Below are 17,810 nucleotides of genomic sequence, written 5' to 3'. Positions count from 1 at the left end.
TATTATCTTATGTCCACCCTCAGCCAGAGGGCCTTTTAAAAAGGGAAAGCTGATCATGTCTGCTTAGAACCTTCTGACTGCTTCCAGCCTCACTCTGACCAAGTCTTCAGCCTCACCTGTCATCTCTCCTGCCCTCCTCTTTGACCTCATCTCCTGCTCTTTCCTTTGCTTACTCTATTCCAGCCACTAGGGCTGTTTGCTGTTTCTTTTTATTTTTATTGCTGTTGTTTGGTACTCAGGATTGAACCCAGGGGTGCTTAACCAGTGAGCAACATTGCCAGCCCTTTTTTGTATTTTACTTAGAGACAGGGTCTCACTGAGTTGCTCAGGACCTTACTAAGTTGCTGAGGCTGGCTTTGAACTCACGATCCTCCTGCCTCAGCCTCCCGAGCTGCTGGGATTATAGGCGCCCACCACAATGGCCTTGCCGTTTCTTTAACAAGCCAACCTTCTTCCTTCTGTGGGGCTTTTGTTCCTGCTGTTCCCCGCAAAGCCTCCAGCTTTCTCTTCTCTAAAATGTTGCCTCTTCAGAGGGATTTTTCTTGATCAGACCTTCCCCACAAATATGCACCCTCTTTATCCCCTCTCCTGCCTTCCCCCCCACCCCCCTTGGGATGCTGGGGATCCAACCCCAGGGCCTTGCACATTCAGGCAAGTCCTGAGATGCATCCCTAAGCTCCTGCCTTATTTTTTATTCGTGACATTTATTTCTCTCTGACATAGAAATGCATCTTCATTTGTTTCTTGTCTAGAATGTAAGGTCTGTGAAGGCACCAATCATGCCTGGATTGTACCCCATTGTCCAGCCAGTGCTCCGTGGAGCCTGGCACAGAGCAGGCACACAGTGATCCTGTCCCAGCTGCCACAGAAAAGGTGCAGGTCTGCAGTCCAGGTGACGGCCAGTCATGACTCTGCCATTGCCTGTTGGGTAGCCTTAATTAAGCAAGTGGCCCCGTCTCTTCAGGCCTGTTTCCTCTCTTGTCAGACCAGGGAATCACTAAGGCACTTTCAACTTAGAATCCTGGGGTCCTCTCCCTGCTTCTGTTTTTTTTTTTTCTTCCTTAAAGAATATGAAAGTCATTTAAATAAACACAGTTGTCTTTATTTATTTATTGAAGAGATAATGCACTCACAAGGTTAAAAACTTAAAAGTACAAAGTGGCACATTGAAAATCTCTCCTCTACCCTGTCTTCACCAGCTCCCTTCCAGAGGCAACCAATGGGATGAAGTATTTTTGTGTCTTTCTTTCCCCCTCTGCTGGTCTCTTTTCTCTCATTTATCCACCCCGTATCCCCACCATTTTAAAACAAATGATAGCTCAATTACATACAGTTAAGTGCTTGGCCCTTAAAAAAACATACCTTTGTTTTCAGAGATTAGTCTGTATCTGTGCACCAAGAGTGCTTTGTTCAGCAGGGCACGGTGGTGCACACTGTCATCCCAGAGGCTTGGGAGGCTGAGGCAGGAGGATCACAACTTCAAAGCCAGCCTCAGCAACTTCCTCCACTCCCCGAGACCTGTCTCAAAATAAAAACAAAAAGACCCTGTCTCAAAATAAAAAACAAAAAGGGCTGGGGATCAGGCTCCATGTTTAAGTGCCCCTGGATTCAATCCCCAGTACCAAAAAGAAAAAAGAAAAGAGAAGGAGAGTACTTTGTTCTCCTTCATGTCTCTATAGCATTTCATTGCATGCCTATACCATCATCCACTTCCCAAGTCCTCTAAATGACAGGCAGTTAGGTTGTCTTCAGCCTGTGACAGCAAGATTTCAGTGAGTCACTTTGTGGATCCACTGTTTGGATATCTGCAGAATAAATTCCTAACAATGGACTTGCTCGTTGAATAGTAGATGTGTTTATAATTTTGATGGATGCTTTCCCTAGGGACTGCACCAGTTTATCTTCCAGACATCAGCATTGAGAGTGGAGGTATGTGTCAATGGTGAGGTACTTTTTTGGGGGTGTATCAGGGATTGAACTCAGGGGTGCTCCAGCACTGAGCCACATCCCCAGCCCTGTTTTGTATTTTATTTAGACACAGGGTCTCACTGAGTTGCTTAAGGCCTCACTTTTTGCTGAGCTGGCTTTGAACCCACCATCCTTCTGTCTCAGCCTCCCAAACCGCTGGGATTCCAGGCATGTGCCACCGTGCGGGGGAGGAGAGGTACATTTAAAATGGGCTGTGGTAAGTCTTCCAGACTTCTTAAAGACGGGTATATCTGCCTTGCTAAGCCTTGGTTTTCTCTTCAGTGACATGGGTGTCCTATTTCAGAAGGGGAAATGAAATCATGCATTGAAGGTTCCTGGACACAGCAGGGCTTCCATAAATGTTTGTTAATCTTCCCCAGCTTAAAGTCATTATGTGCCACAGTAGCTCCGTGGGAAGAGGGACCTGGTCTGTCTGGGTTACTGCTATAACTCCCGGTTAATTCAAGGTTCCGATAATTGAGGATTGAGTGAACTGAGTCCTCTTTCTGCTTTTGCTCTGCCCTCGGGGGTTTGTGACCTACCCTGCCTACCCATTCAGCCTCTTCTACTGTTTCTCCCTTCTCCTGTGGCTCCAGGTACTCTGCTGCCACAGGCCTTTGCACCTTGCTGCTTATTCTAGATGACAGACTTTCCCCACTCTGCCCCCACCCTTGGTGCCTGTCTACTTGCTCGCTTTGTTTTTAGTCATCCTTGAGTCACTTTATCCAGAAAGCTTCCTCCACTCCCTGATTGAGCCTAGGATCACCCTCTATACAATCTCACTGGACTGAGTTTTTCTTTCAAGCCTTATCACAGAGAGGAGTAGTAAGGTCATAAATGCTGATCACATCCTTGTGGCTGAAAGCCCAGGAGACCCAAGATTGGTCCTGTCCTGTTCATCACTAGGTCCCCAGGGCCAGGCACTAAGTCGGCACTCAGTAACCCTTGCCCTGAGTAAATAAGTGGATGCAGACACCCATGACATAGAGGGGTTGAGCTGCCCATCTCCACCCGAGACAGGGGAAGCCCTGACTCCATGGCCCATCCTCTTTCCAGGGGAATAAGCTGCTCAGGAGGTTCTGGATGGCAAAGACCTGGAGGGAAGAGAGGGTGGAGAAGGAGCAGGAGAGAATTAAGGGACCCTCAATTTCCCTGCAGTTAGATTAGGGCCTTACTCAACCATTCAGCAGACTTCTCTTGGCACCCTCTGAGGGTCCTTGTCCTCAGTGGATTCCTGGACTTGCAAGAAATCCAAAGGCATTAAAAAAAAATTCTGGTCCAAAGCAGGAAAGTGATTAATGCCAGAAGAAAATGAGAATCAAATTCCTTTGGAAGACCTGCAGGAGAGCAAAGGGTATCCAGGTGCCTGCCCCAGGTCTTCTAGGAGGAGGGTCCTTGAGGAAGAGTGAGCACTCAACAAGTAGAGAAGGAACCAAAGGGCACGTGGGGGGAGGGCGCAGCCTGAGCAAGGCAGAGAGTTGGGAAAGCCGGGTACTTTTGGGAACTAGAGGTTAAGAGCAGAGGAAGACAAAGTGGGAAAGAATGGATCTCAGAGTCAAGGACACAGAGGTGAGTTCCTGAAAGACCCTGCAGCCAGTGCTTCTTAAGATCCACAAAGATGGAAGAGAACTTAAATGCCTGTCTGCATGAGACAGCAATATAATACGTACAGCGGTGACACTGGCCAGCCATAGGAAGCTGACTACACCCAATAGTGGTGAGGATGAGCCTCACAGAGAGGAGAGAGTTGTGAAGGAGAACAGCTGCTCCAAAGGGGAAGGGGGAAAAAGTGTGCATGTGCCCCATGACAGGAGACACCGCACCAGGATGTTTGGTGTGGTGCTGGGGGGGTTGATGGGAAGAGGCGAAGCAGTCCCCGAGTCATTCAGAGCTGCAGGAGCAAGGAACTGAGTGGGACAGATCTGAGAAACATCAAGAGAAGCTTTAAAAAAAAAAAGTAGGAAAAGTTCACAAACAGTACACTCATGGCTGGGTGCGGTGGCGCACCCCTCTAATCCCAGTGGCTCAGGAGGCTGAGGCAGGAGGATCACATGTTCAAAGGCAGCCTCAGCCATTTAGCAACCCGGTGAGATGCTATCTCAAATTTTTAAAAAATAATAAGAAGAAAAAGGGCTTGGGATGTGGCTCAGTGGCTAAGTGCCCTTGGATTCAATTTTCAGTACCCAAACAAATAACATTACACTTAGGTATGCTCCTTCCTTCCTTCCTTCCTTCCTTCTTCTCCTTCTCCTTCTCCTTCTTCTTCTTCTTCTTCTTCCAGAGATTGAACCCAGGGGTGCTTAATCACTGAGACACATTCTCAGCCCTTTTTATATTTTGTATTGAGACAGGGTTTTGCTGAGTTGATTAGGGCTTTTTTAAGTTGCTGAGGCTGGTTTTGAACTCGTGATCCTCCTACCTCAGGCTCCAGAATCTCTGGGATTACAAGCATGCATCACCACACCTGGCTTCCCTCTGTGTATTATATTACTATAAGAATTTTAAAAATACAGAAACACATAAAACAACACTATGTATTTTGCAAGATATCTTAAATATGTGAGGATGCACATCAAACACAGTAGAGAGGGTTTCCATGAGGTCAGAACTGAGTGGGGGTGGGGGACAAGGAGAAAATTATATACAGAAAGGGTCCTAGCAGGTCTAAAATGATTATCTGTTAAGAGTTGAGGGATGCAATGAATTCAACCCTCTGTACTTTGGTGCATAAAAAAAAATAAATGTAAAAATTAGATGAGAAAAATCAAGCAATGAACTATAGTTCCTTTACACTATAGAATGTTTCTAAATGCTTTTTTAGTTGTAGATGGATATAATACCTTTGCCTTATGTATTTATATTTATTTTTATTTTTATTTTTTGGTACCAGGGATTGAACTCAGGGACACTCGACCATTGAGCCACATCCCCAGCCTTATTTTGTATTTTATTTAAAGACAGGGTCTCACTGAGTTGCTTAGTGCCTTACTTTTGCTAAGGCTGGCTCTGAACTCATTATCCTCCTACCTCAGCCTCGGGAGCCCCTGGGATTATAGGTCTGCGCCACCGCGCCTGGCTCTTGTTTATTTATTTTTTTATGTTGCTGAGGATTGAGCCTAGTGCCTCACACATGCGAGGCAAGTGCTCTACCACTGCACTGTAACCCCAGCCCTATACACCATACAATATTTTGCAGCTGTTAAAGAATAAGAGAAAACTCTGAATGCACCAATCAATGACGGCTAAGAGCAACAGGTTTGGGACTAGGCCCTCCAACCTGCCTCCCTGCCCTCCACACACACTCAGCCCCTTTCTCTGGATCCATGAGTAGGTCTTTAAAGGCATATCACAGTTCTGAAAAGATACAACCAAACTAGGACTCTCCAGGGAACTGAGATGCAGTGTCAAAAAGTAGCTTTGATCTTCTCAGTAATATTGTCATTTATTTTTCCCCCAGTTCTAGAGATTGAACCTAGGAGTGCTCTATTACTGAGCCACATTCCCAGCCCTCTTTTTTTTTTATTTTAAAATTTTAAAACAGGGTCTGGCTAAGTTGAGGCTGCTGTCAAACTTGTAATCCTCCTGCCTCCACTCCCCAGTCTCGGGGACTACAGGCTTGCACTACCACCCCCAGCAATATTGATAAGAAGAACCTATTCATGGAATTTAACATGAATGAAAGCAGGTAGTAGTGAAGAGCAGCTCAGGGAGGCATGGACTGTTCTGGGCCTGCACCAAATCAAGCCATAGGTTCATCTGTTGCCTGGTGAAAAATCTAGGCGTGGGAAATTGGCAGACCTGTCCCCACCTGGTGTCCCCATCTGGCTGCATGACCTCAGGAAGGTCCCAGCCTCTTTCCTGGCCTCAGTGTCCGCATCTGCCCAATGGGAATCAGATTTCTGCATCACCCAGGGATGTGGGAGGATAAAGGGAGGGCACAAAGGGGAATCCCATGAATGTAAGAGATTATTCTCTGGGTCAGGGGAGGAGAGGAAGCGGAGGCTTCCCGTCCACCTGCCAAGCCCTCAAAGGCACAAAGGAAGGGGAGGGCGGGGCCAGGACCACCCAGGCAAGCACACAGCCATCTGCTGGACAGGCCGGTGTGTGTGGGGAGAGGCTGGGTCTCTTGGATCTCTCAAGGGCTGGAGCTGGCAGAGCCGCCACCCAGGCTGCCTGGAGAATTGGGATGTCCAGCTGGTTTCTCACACTGAGCCCTCTTAGCCTAGTCACCCTTTCAAGCCCCCAGCGTCCCCTCCCACCCCGACACACATACACACAACCCAGAGGACTGTACCACAGCAGCCCCTGTTAGCCCATCCTCCCACCAGAGCCAGAGGGGCTTCACCAGGCAAACCCAGTGATGCCCGTGCTTGCTCAAACCCTCTGACAGCTTCTCGTTGCTCTGAGAACAAACTCCAGAACCTTATTTTCAAGAAGACTTGGCCTGAGCTGCCACTTCCCTCTTCAGCATCTGCCATCCGTGTTAAGAGCCTGGACTCAGAAAGAATCCATTTTGGTGAGGATTTGGGCTCATCTCTTCACTCTTTTATTAAAAAATGTATATTGAGCACCTACTATGGGCCAGGTACTGTTCTAGGCATTTAAGACAAACATTCCTGTCTTCATAGCGTGTCCTTTACAGCAGAGGGAGGTCGACACTAAACTTAATCAGTAAGGAAATTACATAGCCTGCTGGAAGGTGACAGGCTACAGAAAAGAAGAAAAATCAGAACAGAGGAAGCTGATCAGAAGTACTGGGAGGGTGTAGGTTGCATTTATGATTAAGGTGGTCAGGGTGGGTCTCATTATGAAAGTGACACTTAAGCAAAAACTTATAGGAGGTGAGAAAGAGTCATGTAGGTAGCAGAGATAAGAGTAGGCAGAGGGGGCAGCCAGTGCAAAGGCCCTGGGGTAGGACCAAGTCTGACTTTTTTGAGAATCGCCAGGAAGTAGGAGAGAACTCAAGGAGGGAGGGTAGGTCATGTAGGGTCCTGTGGGCCTCGGTGAGGAGTGAAATGGGAGCCTTAGAGGGTTTTGACCATGAAGGTTTGGGGGAGACAGGACAGGGAAGAAGAGGAAACAGAGCAGGGTTGTGATCTCAGAAAAAGTTCTATGGGGGGACTGCTTTAGCCAGATCCTGCAGAGCAGCTCCAGGATGTAAGCTCCACCTCATTGCCACCCACCCCACCCCTGCCTTGTCACAGGCCAGGAAGATGGCTGAGATGTTAGGCTATGCTTGAAGGTTCCTCCAAGAGGCTCCAGCAGCCCGAGGGCAGTCCTCCCCAAGGAGAGATGGGGGTGGCTGGTCACTGAACCTACAGAAGTGGCTAAAAAAAAAGACTTAAGGAGAATAAATGGGCATTGTTCCTGTTGGCTCCAGTCCTCACACACCAAAGCCCCGGAAGCCACCTCCCTGGATTGGGATGGCTAAATCTGGGGACACACTCCAGAATTATGCTATGGAGGTTCTGGGTTAGAAAAGACCACCCTGCCCAGACCTTGAGCTCCTCTGCACTCTCCGGGCACCTGGTGGTCCAGCCGTGACTCCCCTGCTTGCCTCCTGTGATGGTGAGCTGGTTGCCCTGAGTTGGCTCTGTTCGTCTTCATATAGTTTGGATTTTAGGAAGTTCATTCATTCATTCCATAAACAGTGCACGAGTGAGTGCCTACTGTGTGCCCTACTGTGTACCCGGCTGCATCCTTGCATCTGGAGATACACAGTAAACATGAGAGACTCACTTCCCATCCTGAGGAGCTCATGGACAAAGGGAGAGATCCAGAGAAACAAAACAAAACAAAACAAAACAATCCATCTGATAAATGCAGAGATGGGAGAACCCAGGAAGCTGCAGGGGTCAGAAGAGATGCTGGCCTAGTGGGGGATTTGAAGAAGTTGTGCAGGTGAAAGAAAATCCATCCAGGCTGGTGGTGGAGTGTGTGCAAAGGCCCCACCATGGGTCACTGCCCCACTGTCCCTGGGTTCAGCAACCGTCCTCCTCTGGATGGTTGCAGCCACAATCCACAGGACAAAGACACCGGGAGGCCATCATTAATTCCTCTGACTTCTTGGTGGGGTTCCTTCCTGCAGGTGTTAACTCACCCGCATTCCCTACTTAACCTGCATCAGCAAGCAGAGACCAGCCACAGTCACAGGCTTGCGGTCCAGGGAGGAGTTTGTGGTTTGGGGCGGGACACTGACAATGCTGTCTCCAGCCTGGTATTCTCAACACCTCCATTCCCCCTCAGACCCCATCTCCTGCTCTCTCCCTCTCTTTCTGGCACTGGTCTCTCTGTTCTTCCAAAGGCTCATCTCAGGGCCTTTGCACTTGCTGTTCCTTCTACAGCAATGCTGTTCCCCCAGATAGCCACCTGGCCCACCATCACCTCCTCAGAGAAGCCCTCCTGAACCACGTGCAAAGTTCCCTCTCTACCTTGCTCAGTTCTGTTTTCCCCTCTAGCACTTATCACCACCTAATTTGAGGAACATTTACATGCTCCTTTGTGGATTATCTGTCTCACCCAGTGACTGGGAGCTCCTTGAGGGCAGGGACCATGTCTGGTTTTGCTCATGGCAGATTCCCTATCACAAGGCTGGGAAGTCAATACACATTTTTGAAATAAATGGATCTGAAACGTTAAGTGATCTCCAAGAGCCTTTCCGGGTCTAATCATCTTGAAGTTTTGGTTATGACAATGACTCACTTCCCCAAATTCCAGCGGCCAGGGGTGGCCTCTAAGAAACTGCTGATGTGGGAGCCTCCATCCACCCCTCTCCATGCAGACCCATCTGGCAAGGGTCAGGGGTCACCCTGTCCAGCCCTCATTCAGCCCCAAGGTGGGAGACACCTGGTGCTAGGGTACAGGCATCTCTGAGGCCCGGAAGTAAGGCTCGGCTCTCCTTGGCAAATGCCCTGCTTCCTTCCCAGGCCTGCGTCTGCATTTCTGAACCAGAAGGTGTTTACACAAAACACCCTGGGTTTGACGACAGATTCACCCTCGATGAAGAATCCTTAATGAACCTCCCTTCTTCCCCTCACCAGGCGGCTTCAGGGAGAATTAGCTGTGTCTCTGGTAGTTACAGGCAGCAGAAGGCCAGGCAAACAAGAGGTGCTACTGCGTTTCTGGGGCCACAATTTTGGCAAGAGTCCAGAGACAGCTGTGGAGTGGAGACAGCGCACTTCCAGACCCAGTCTGAGCCTGATTGGCTGTGTGACAAGGCGTTGCCCTTCTTGTCTTTTCTTTCTCTTTTCTTTTGTAACTAGGGATTGAACCCAGGGGTGCTTTACCACTGAGCCTCAACCCCAGTCCTTTACTTTTCACTTCTTATTTTGAGACAGGATTTTGCCAAGTTGCTGAGACTGGTCTCGAACTGGTGATCCTCCTGCCTCAGCCTCCCAAATCATTGGGATTACAAGTGTGCACCACCATGCCTGGTGAGGCATTGTCCTTCTGGCCTCAGTCTGCAACTATAAAATGGGGCAATAAGAATCCTGTCTAGGCGGGCATGGTGGCGCAGGCCTGTAATCCCAGCAGTTTGGGGCGGGAGGTGAGGTAGGATGATCGTGAGTTCAAAGCCAGCCTCAGCGAAGGTGAGGTGCTAAGCAACTCAGGGAGACCCTGGATCTAAATAAAATACAAAATAGGGCTAGATGAAAGAAACTCTTGCTTTCTCACTTTCCTTTCATTGGGGATGTGGCTCAGTGGTCGAGTACCCTTGAGTTCAATCCCTGGTACCAAACAAACAAACAAACAAACAAATCCTGTCTATACAAATGTTGCTGTGATTAAGTAAGACAAGAATGTGAAAGGGCGATGCTGCCAGGAGCCAAAAGAGGAGAATAAAAAGCTGGAATCAGGGAGGCAGGAGGTCAGAGTCTTCTCCTCTCTCTGAGCCTTGGATGTGGCTGCTATACTAATAAGGGGTTTAGGCATGGAGATCTTTAGGGGACTTCTATTATTTTGTATGTTTTGTTTTTGTTTTTTACAATAACAAAATGTTTATTTGGTAAAGCAAACAGACGCAGACCAAATACAAATGGCAGGAATACCAAAAGTTTAATTGACCATTTTATGTTTAAGTTCTAGATGTAACAGTGTAGCCGAAAGCCTCTGTCCTCCTCTTCTTCAATCCAATAACGAAGACAAGGTCTTGAGAAAAAGGGAGAAGAAGGTTTATTGCTTTGCTAGCAAAAGAGAAACAGAGGGCTGGGGATTAGCTCAGCTGGTAGAGTGCTTGACTTTCAAGGGTGGGGACAAAGAGATCATGAAACTGACATCTCATTAAAAGTCACATGATTCTGAAGACAAGAGAACATCATCTTTCAAGTGCTTTAAAAAAAAAAAAAAGTCAACCTACAATTCTAAACCCAATAAATTTCACTTAAAGAAAGAAAGTGGGCTAGTGGGCAGTGGCACACATATGTAATCCCAGCAATTTAGCGAGGCGCTAAGCAACTTGGTGAGACCCTGTCTCAAAAAAAGAAAGGGAAAAAAAAAAGAGCTGGGGATGCGGCTCCGTGGTTAAGCGCCCCTGGGTTCAATCCCTGGTACCGGCAACAGCGGCAGCTGGGAGAGTCGTGCCGTCCCGGCCTGCAGAGGGCGCTTCAGACCTACCCCACGCTAGGCCCCGCCTCTCGGCCCCGTGCGTGAAGTTTGCGCGTCACCGTTCTTTGAATTGCGCAGGCGCGCCGGAAGCCCTCTCCAGCGGCGCTTGCGCGGACGGGGCCTCGGTGCGGCTTGAGTGGAGCTTGGGGCCTGATCGGATCCGTGACCGGAGCTGTCAGGAGCCATGCTGTCACCGGAGGCGGAGCGGATCCTGAAGTACCTGGTGGAGGTGGAGGAACTCGCCGAGGAGGTGCTGGCGGATAAGCAGCAGGTGGGAGGCCATCCGCGGCCCTGGGCCCAGCGGCGAGGCCGTGCGGAAGTGCGCGGGGGGCAGTGAGTTGGCCTGGGCTGTGCTGTGGCCCAGCGGCTGCGCCGACGTGGGTCCGTCGCTCGGCCTGAGCCCTTTTTTGGCGGGCGTTGGTTAAGAGGGCATTCCCGTTCTTGTCCCTCTCTGGCCCCGCGGGCTCCCCAGCATCCCTTTCAAAACGCAGTTCTGAACCCCTTGGTGGATTTCAGTGCTGCACCCGATCAGGGCTCCGAGGGGACAAGACGAACACGGAAGAGGCCCGAGGGGCCTTGTGATTCGGCTCGAGAGGAAACGTTAGGGCCTGGTAGACCCGCACAGGGAAGTTTGGGTGGGTCTGGTTCATAATTTTAATGCTTGAAGGTAGTTCATAGGTTGGGGGTCTGGTAGGTTTTAAAGGATCCCTGTGACTGCTGCGTGCAGTGCACAGTATAGTGGGGGCGGAGACAAGGGTGGAGGCAGGGAGACCTGCAAGGGGCCGTCGTCCTAGCCCAGACTCGAGATGGATCTAGACCAGGTGGTGGTGGTGATGTTAAAAAGGGAATGGATCAGAAACATATTTTGGAGACGGACTCAGTAGGCTGTGATAATGTCTAGATAAAGGAGTGACTGAGCCATTGGAATCAAGTATGGTTCCTGAATTCCTCACATCTCCAGTGAGAACACATGAGAGGGGGTCAGGTATTCACTGAGAAGAAGAGGGGCTTGGGAAGAGCCTGTCAAATTACTGTTTAAAGGTCTGCCAAATGAGAATCAAAATAGCAGCTAAAGTTTATCATGCACTGTGTGCTAGGTACTGTGTTAGCTTATTCAATTTCTTGTTCAGGTACCTACAAGGTAGGTTCTGTTCATAGCTCCATTTGGTGGGGTGGTGCACCAGGGATTGAACTTTGGGGCACTCAATCACTGAGCCACATCCCCAGCCCTAATTTGTATTTTATTTAGAAACAGGGTCTCACTGAGTTGCTTAGCGACTCACAGTTACTGAGGCTGGCTTTGAACTGGTGATCCTCCTGTCTTAGTCTCAGGTGCTGCTGGGATTACAGGCTTGTGCCACGGTGCCCAGCTCTTTTATTATTGGGTTTCTTATAATACTAGATCAGAATTAACAAGAAGAGCTTTTCCGAAAACAGAGCTTCTTAGGTCTGCTTAATTACAATGTCTGGGGAAAAGGTTTCCACTCCATGGTAATTCTGATATATCCACAAGTGTGAGTGGATAATATAAAATCACCCACTTAGTCAGTGAATGTTTTCTTAGCACCTTCTGTGGGGACTAGATACCTGCACAAGGCCTCATCTTTAAAGACCTGGAAGTTGAATCCAGTTTAGGCAGGATGTTATCTTCGCAGCCCCTCATCTGTTGAGAAGAGACAGGTTGGGGCAAGAGACAGCTAAGTTTTAGTCTGCTCCTGTTTCAGATTGTGGACCTGGACACCAAAAGGAATCAGAACCGAGAGGGCCTGAGGGCCCTACAAAAGGATCTCAGCCTCTCTGGTAAGTTGAGACTTCCTTACCTGGAGATCTATTCAGTCTTTGAAGTCGTTCACCTTGTCCTTGTTAGATATGGGGCAGGAGGCCACAAATGTGTGTGATTCAGTCTCATGGGAAATTAAAACAAGTCTGTGGAGGTGAAGGAGCATATGTCACTGTTCGATAGGCCATTATTAGCTCTTGTCTCACTGATGATGGTAGACATTGAGACGGGGGATATATATAAAAATGACGGTTTAGGCCCTTGAGTTGTACAGATAAGAAAAACAACATAAGATATATAACTGGAAATTTTGCAAAAGCTAAAGACAAGATTGGATGTGGGTAGGTATTGAGACTATCCAGGAGGAAGGGAGGGGGTGATATTCTTTGGATAAGGCCAGATGGCTGTGGCAGAGTAAGTAAGAGGGGCAAGGTGTGAGATAAGCTTGGAGATGGGCAGCAATCAGGTCATAATGAAAGGCCTTGGGGCCAATGGATACATTTGCATTTTGTTTAAAGTTTAGTAGCATGTACAAAACCTTCCAGTTGCTTTCTATCTCACCAGAGTACCAGAGTTGTCCCTACAAGACTCCATGCAACCCAGCCCCCATAAACATTCCCCCCACCCCCACTCATTGACTCACACTGTCTTTGTTGTTCCTAACACCAAGCACACTACAGATCTTTGCTGTTCCTGTTTCCTCTGCCTGACTCTCTCTTCCCCAGATGTCTGCCAGGCTTACACCCTCACTTTCTTCAGTTCTTTGTCAGATATCACATCATCAGTGAGGCCTGTACCACCTGGTATGAGTAATGCATCCTCTCCCTAGTATTCCTCTTAACTGGCTTTCTTTTCACACCAGCTCTTATCAGGCTCTAACAAATCATAGTTATTCCCTGCCATCTACTATAACACGAGCTCCATGATGGTAGGAGCCCTGTCTTCTTTTGCTGTGTTCTCAGCATCTGAAACAATGCAGCAGATAATAGGTGCTAAAAATAAATACTTGTTAAAAAAATGACTCTTTTTTATTTCAGAAGATGTGATAGTTTGCTTTGGGAACATGTTTATCAAGATGTCTCACCCTCAGACGAAGGAAATGATTGAGAAAGGTAAGGCCACCAGAGGATAGGGATGTGGCTGCCTTTCACATCAGCTGAGCTTTAACCCAGGCAGTGTGATGGAGGGCAGCTCTGCTACAGGGTTCAGACTGATGTGTGTTTTCATCCCTGCTCTGTCACTATGGGCTATTTCCTCATCTGTAAAAGGGGACACATCCAAATAGCACAGTTAAAAAGTTGAGATGAAATAGCATATGTATAGCATAGTGCTTGTTTATAAGCTGGGTTACAAAATACAGAAGACCCAACAAATTGAGGCTTAAGGAACTGTGATTCTATTTTTCCCATGTAGGAAGTTGCCCAGAAGACTGCCACAGCTGCCCAGCAGTGGCACTTTAGTATATTCTCATGTCACCGTTATGGGCCTCATATCCCATAATGTGCCAGACTGAAGGAAAGGCAGATGACCCTCTACATATGGCCTTGCATTCTGTTTGGAAGTAAGGCCATCCTCCCCAGGGACTTCCTGACAATACCTCATTGGCCGAGGCCATCCATAGCTAAGTCACAAGCCTACTCATAGTTGCAAGTGAGCTTTGTGTTTACGTCCCCTGCAGTAGAGACTGGTTGAAAACAGAAGTTTGGGGAGAGCAAACCTCTAGTGTCTGCCACAGCCTGGGCACCTAACGTGTTGTTTCCCAAACCATGAAAATTCTGAAAACTCTGGAGAAACATCATAGAAGCCAAAAGGCTTTGTAAACATGGGTTCTTGACTGGGAAAACATTACACATATTTCTCCTTATCTTTGAAATCATATGGACCAACAGGATCAGCAAGGTTGCCTCGGTTCCTGAAGACAGAGTGTCTTCTTTATACATACCCTTTGAAACCAAAATTCTCAGGAAACTAGATCAAGTCTATAAGAGTTTCCAGCTTTTGTTTGAAAAACACAGTCACAGTGTGGTTAGATAAAGAGTTCCTGTGCTTGGTGGTGGGCCGGAAGCTGCTCAGGCTGAGCTTTCAGCAGGGCCACTTATCTGGGTTTAGGATCTAATTCTGGGTTCTGTTGGCCCACAGATGTGATCTAGTCACTGTACCTAGAGAGGTTCTAGGACATATCAATGTTCTCAGGGATATACACTGACTAGACGGACTCAGGAGACACTATTTCCTATTTACAATGAGAAACAGAACCATTGAACCAGATGCAGCGGTGCTCACTTGTAATTGCAGTGACTTGGGAGGCTGAGGCAAGAGGGTCTGAAGTTCAAGATTGGCTCAACAACTTAGTGATACCTTGTCTTAAAATTTTAAAAAAGGGCTGGGGATGGAGCTCCGTAGTAAGTCACCCCTGGGTTCTATCCCTAATACTGGGGGTAGGGGAAAGAATAAAGAGGATCATTGTCTAGAGCCTGAAGCTTGGCTGTCCAGGGCTTCTCCCCAGCCAAAAGATCGAAAGTCTGAGGGAAGACAGATTAGCCAGAAAGTTACCCATAGCAGGTGGGATTTCATAACATTTGATAGATGGTTAAAATTTGAGAGCTGCTTCTGTCATGTACAACTTCTTAGGTTCATGTCACCTAAGAAGTGAGTTGGGATCACTTTCTCTGTCCTCAAGGTTAATTATATTAAGCTGAAGCATTAGAGTTGCCCATTGATTGTTCAGGTCACACATTTTCTAAGAATCCCTAACCTTGATGGAATCGGGTTTGTAAAATTCGTCAGTCATCTATTTTCCAGCCATCAAGGTTGGCTAGATCCCTCATTTTGTTTCTCACATTTAAATCTTCCCTTGCTCACTGAGGGCCGGTGGCCTGCCGTGCTGAGGTGGCCTAGCCATCCACTGGCCACCTCAGTGTTCTTTGCATAACGAAAAAAAGATGATTAAACCAGGAGTCGGGGAACTGGATGCCTAAGCCTCGTCATGGGCAGGTCATGTTCGTCTTGCCTTTAGCCCTTCCTCAGTTGGTTTCTGAGGTCCCTTTTTCTTTCCCAAATTCTCCCATCTTGAGGGGGTTAGGGGGAGGCTGGGTTTCTCTCTAATACAGCCTCATTTTTTCAGATCAGGACCGCCTGGATAAAGAAATAGAAAAACTCCGGAAACAACTTAAAGTGAAGGTCAACCGCCTCTTTGAGGCCCAAGGTATTGCCCTAGGGGACCTGGAACCAGGAGGGGAGGGAACCATCAGTCACACTTGGAAGGACAGGATGGACAGTGATGGGAGCTTCATGTGCTGAAGTAGTGGTTGTAGCCACCCAGAGATAAAATGGATAGGGAGGTTTGTGGGTCTTTTAACTCCTGTCTTAGCTTCTTTTCCAGGCACCAGAAACTGCCTGGGGTGATGTAATATCATATGCCAGCACTTGATGTAGGGACCATGATAATTCTGACCCAGATAACTCAGGTGGTAGGCTGGGGCTGGGGGGTCAGTGGTAGAGCGCTTACCTGGCACATGTGACACACTGGATTCGATCCTCAGCACCACATAAAAATAAGTAAACAAAATAAAGGCCTGTGTTCATGTACAACTAAAAAGTCAATTAAAATTAATTTTTTTTTTTTTTTTTTTGAAGCTCAGGTGGTGAAGGTCAGAACTAAAATCCTAGGTAAACCTAAGCTTTTCTGTGATGGGGTCTGGCATAAATCTGTAGTTCTGTAGGCAGCAGCTGTGACTTTGCAGGTTCTTGAGGCCCTGGAGCTGTGTTGCTGTGCATCCTCTAGTGCGCTGCAGAACCCGAGGCCCATCCTGTCAGACAGGCTGTTTGGCAGCATTAATGCAGAGTTAGCCGCTTTCCTGGGCCTGACTCCAGAGCCAGCAGTAGGTTGGGCAGCAGGAAGCACAACTTGCTCATGAATTCTTCTCCCCCCAGGCAAACCGGAGCTGAAGGGTTTTAATCTGAATCCTCTCAACCGGGATGAGCTTAAAGCTCTCAAGGTCATCTTGAAAGGATAAGACTCAAGTACCAAGATGGGGGACCTATGGACCAGCATCCAACCCTCCAACCTTGAAACCTGCAAGGACAGGATCAGCCCTGTAAGGGCACGGGTGTCAGAAATATGGCTATGGCTCCTCTATGAAGCCTCTGTCTGCAGCACTTGGCTGCTGTGGGATCCCTCAGCTTGTCCCTCTCTACTGTCTGACCACTGAGGCTTGGTGGACACAAGACCTATTGACAGGCCCTTCTGCTACCAGTAGGTGTGTGGGGGTGTTGAATGACCGCAGCAGGCACTTCTCAACAATGGCCTGCTGTCCAGATGGGCCCTGGGTAGGGAGAAGGGAGAGGTGGAGCGCAAGCTCCTGCCAGCATTCCTCTAGAAGGGGGGAGGCCTTTTCAGGCAGCATGTGTAACAATGGAAGGAAAGCAGGAGGCTGGGCTGGCAGGTGGCTTCTGAATGAAGCTCGGACTCTGTTCATCACCGCCATCCATGAGGCAGACCCATGTTTCCCCCACCTCCAGTTTTGTCCTTCCTGCTGGCTTTCTGGAGCAGGTGCTGCTTATCAAGCCCCACAGCTGCTCTCAGTGGGGCCTTGCAGAATGCATTAGGGAGAGCTTACCTCCTAGCTCATGTTCATATCTAGTGCCTCTGAAAGCTTTTAAAGGCAGTGGTGCTGCTCAGACTTGGCTTCTTCCTGGCCTGAGATGTTAGGATAGCTGTGCTGTGAGGACAGAACTGTCCTTTGTGTTTATTGAAGGATCAATAAATGTTAGCTGTACAAACAAGTAGTTTCTAGTTGTCACTTCATTCAGTCTTTCACTGAGGACATAGCATTCCTTTTAAAATATAGTTTATGAAGGGAGGAGGCCCTTCCCTTAAAATGATACCAGGCTCAAACAGGTAAAAAGTAACAAATGAGGTGTTGCACTTCACACGGTCCCCTCGCTCCACTTGGCCCCAAGTGATGGAAGAACATGGGCCAGTATGGCCAGATCATAAGACTTCCAAGAGGAGCTAGAAATCAGGTGATTAGGTTGAATCTCCTGTTTTTTAAATATTGCTGATCAAATGTTTAGAAACTTGAGTTTCAGTCAGGTAAAACACCTTATGGAAGCCAAATCTGACCCAGACCTGCAATTCGCATCTCTGTGTAGAAATCCCTGTTTTCCCTGTAATAACCCTGAGACGTAAAAGGTGGAGTCGAACAAGCTCCACGTCTGTTCGCAGGGGACTAGTTAGAGGAGTGAGTAGTTCCAGAGTGGATAGCCACATGGCTGTGAGCAAGGAGAGGGAACTTGGACCCCAAGGTAGAACAAGTAGCAAGCTACACTAAGAAAAGCAAGAGGCAGAACAGGTGTGTCCGGCTGTGTGTCGACACTATGTGGTTCCCTCAAGGAGAAACTAGGGTGGGCACAAGGGTGGGAGGGAAGGTGTCACTGTTTACCCTTTTTTGTAGAT

General features: G+C 48.1%; 1 protein-coding gene across 2 annotated transcripts; it reads left to right on the top strand.

Moving 5' to 3' along the window:
* The first annotated feature begins 10,651 nt into the window (after positions 1 to 10,651).
* On the top strand, positions 10,652 to 17,137 carry Pdrg1 (p53 and DNA damage regulated 1). Of its 2 annotated transcripts, none has more exons than XM_046433894.2 (5): positions 10,652 to 10,843; positions 12,297 to 12,372; positions 13,393 to 13,464; positions 15,477 to 15,557; positions 16,286 to 17,137. In XM_046433894.2, exons 1-5 carry the CDS (start codon positions 10,757 to 10,759, stop codon positions 16,366 to 16,368), a joined length of 399 nt encoding a protein of 132 aa, XP_046289850.1. In that variant the 5' UTR covers positions 10,652 to 10,756; the 3' UTR covers positions 16,369 to 17,137. The 2 variants fall into 2 exon arrangements, with proteins under 2 accessions (XP_046289850.1, XP_046289849.1); XM_046433893.2 differs by having other exon boundaries at positions 10,656 to 10,843; positions 13,390 to 13,464.
* The last annotated feature ends 673 nt before the right edge of the window (positions 17,138 to 17,810 follow it).

The sequence above is a fragment of the Marmota monax genome, unplaced genomic scaffold (assembly GCF_021218885.2).
Source record: "Marmota monax isolate L192 unplaced genomic scaffold, Marmota_monax_Labrador192_F-V1.1 WCK01_AAM20220418_F8-fsc00014, whole genome shotgun sequence".
Classification (NCBI taxonomy): domain Eukaryota; kingdom Metazoa; phylum Chordata; class Mammalia; order Rodentia; family Sciuridae; genus Marmota; species Marmota monax.
The sequence above is the reverse complement of the archived record's forward strand: the minus strand, read 5'-3'. Positions and strand labels throughout refer to the sequence as shown.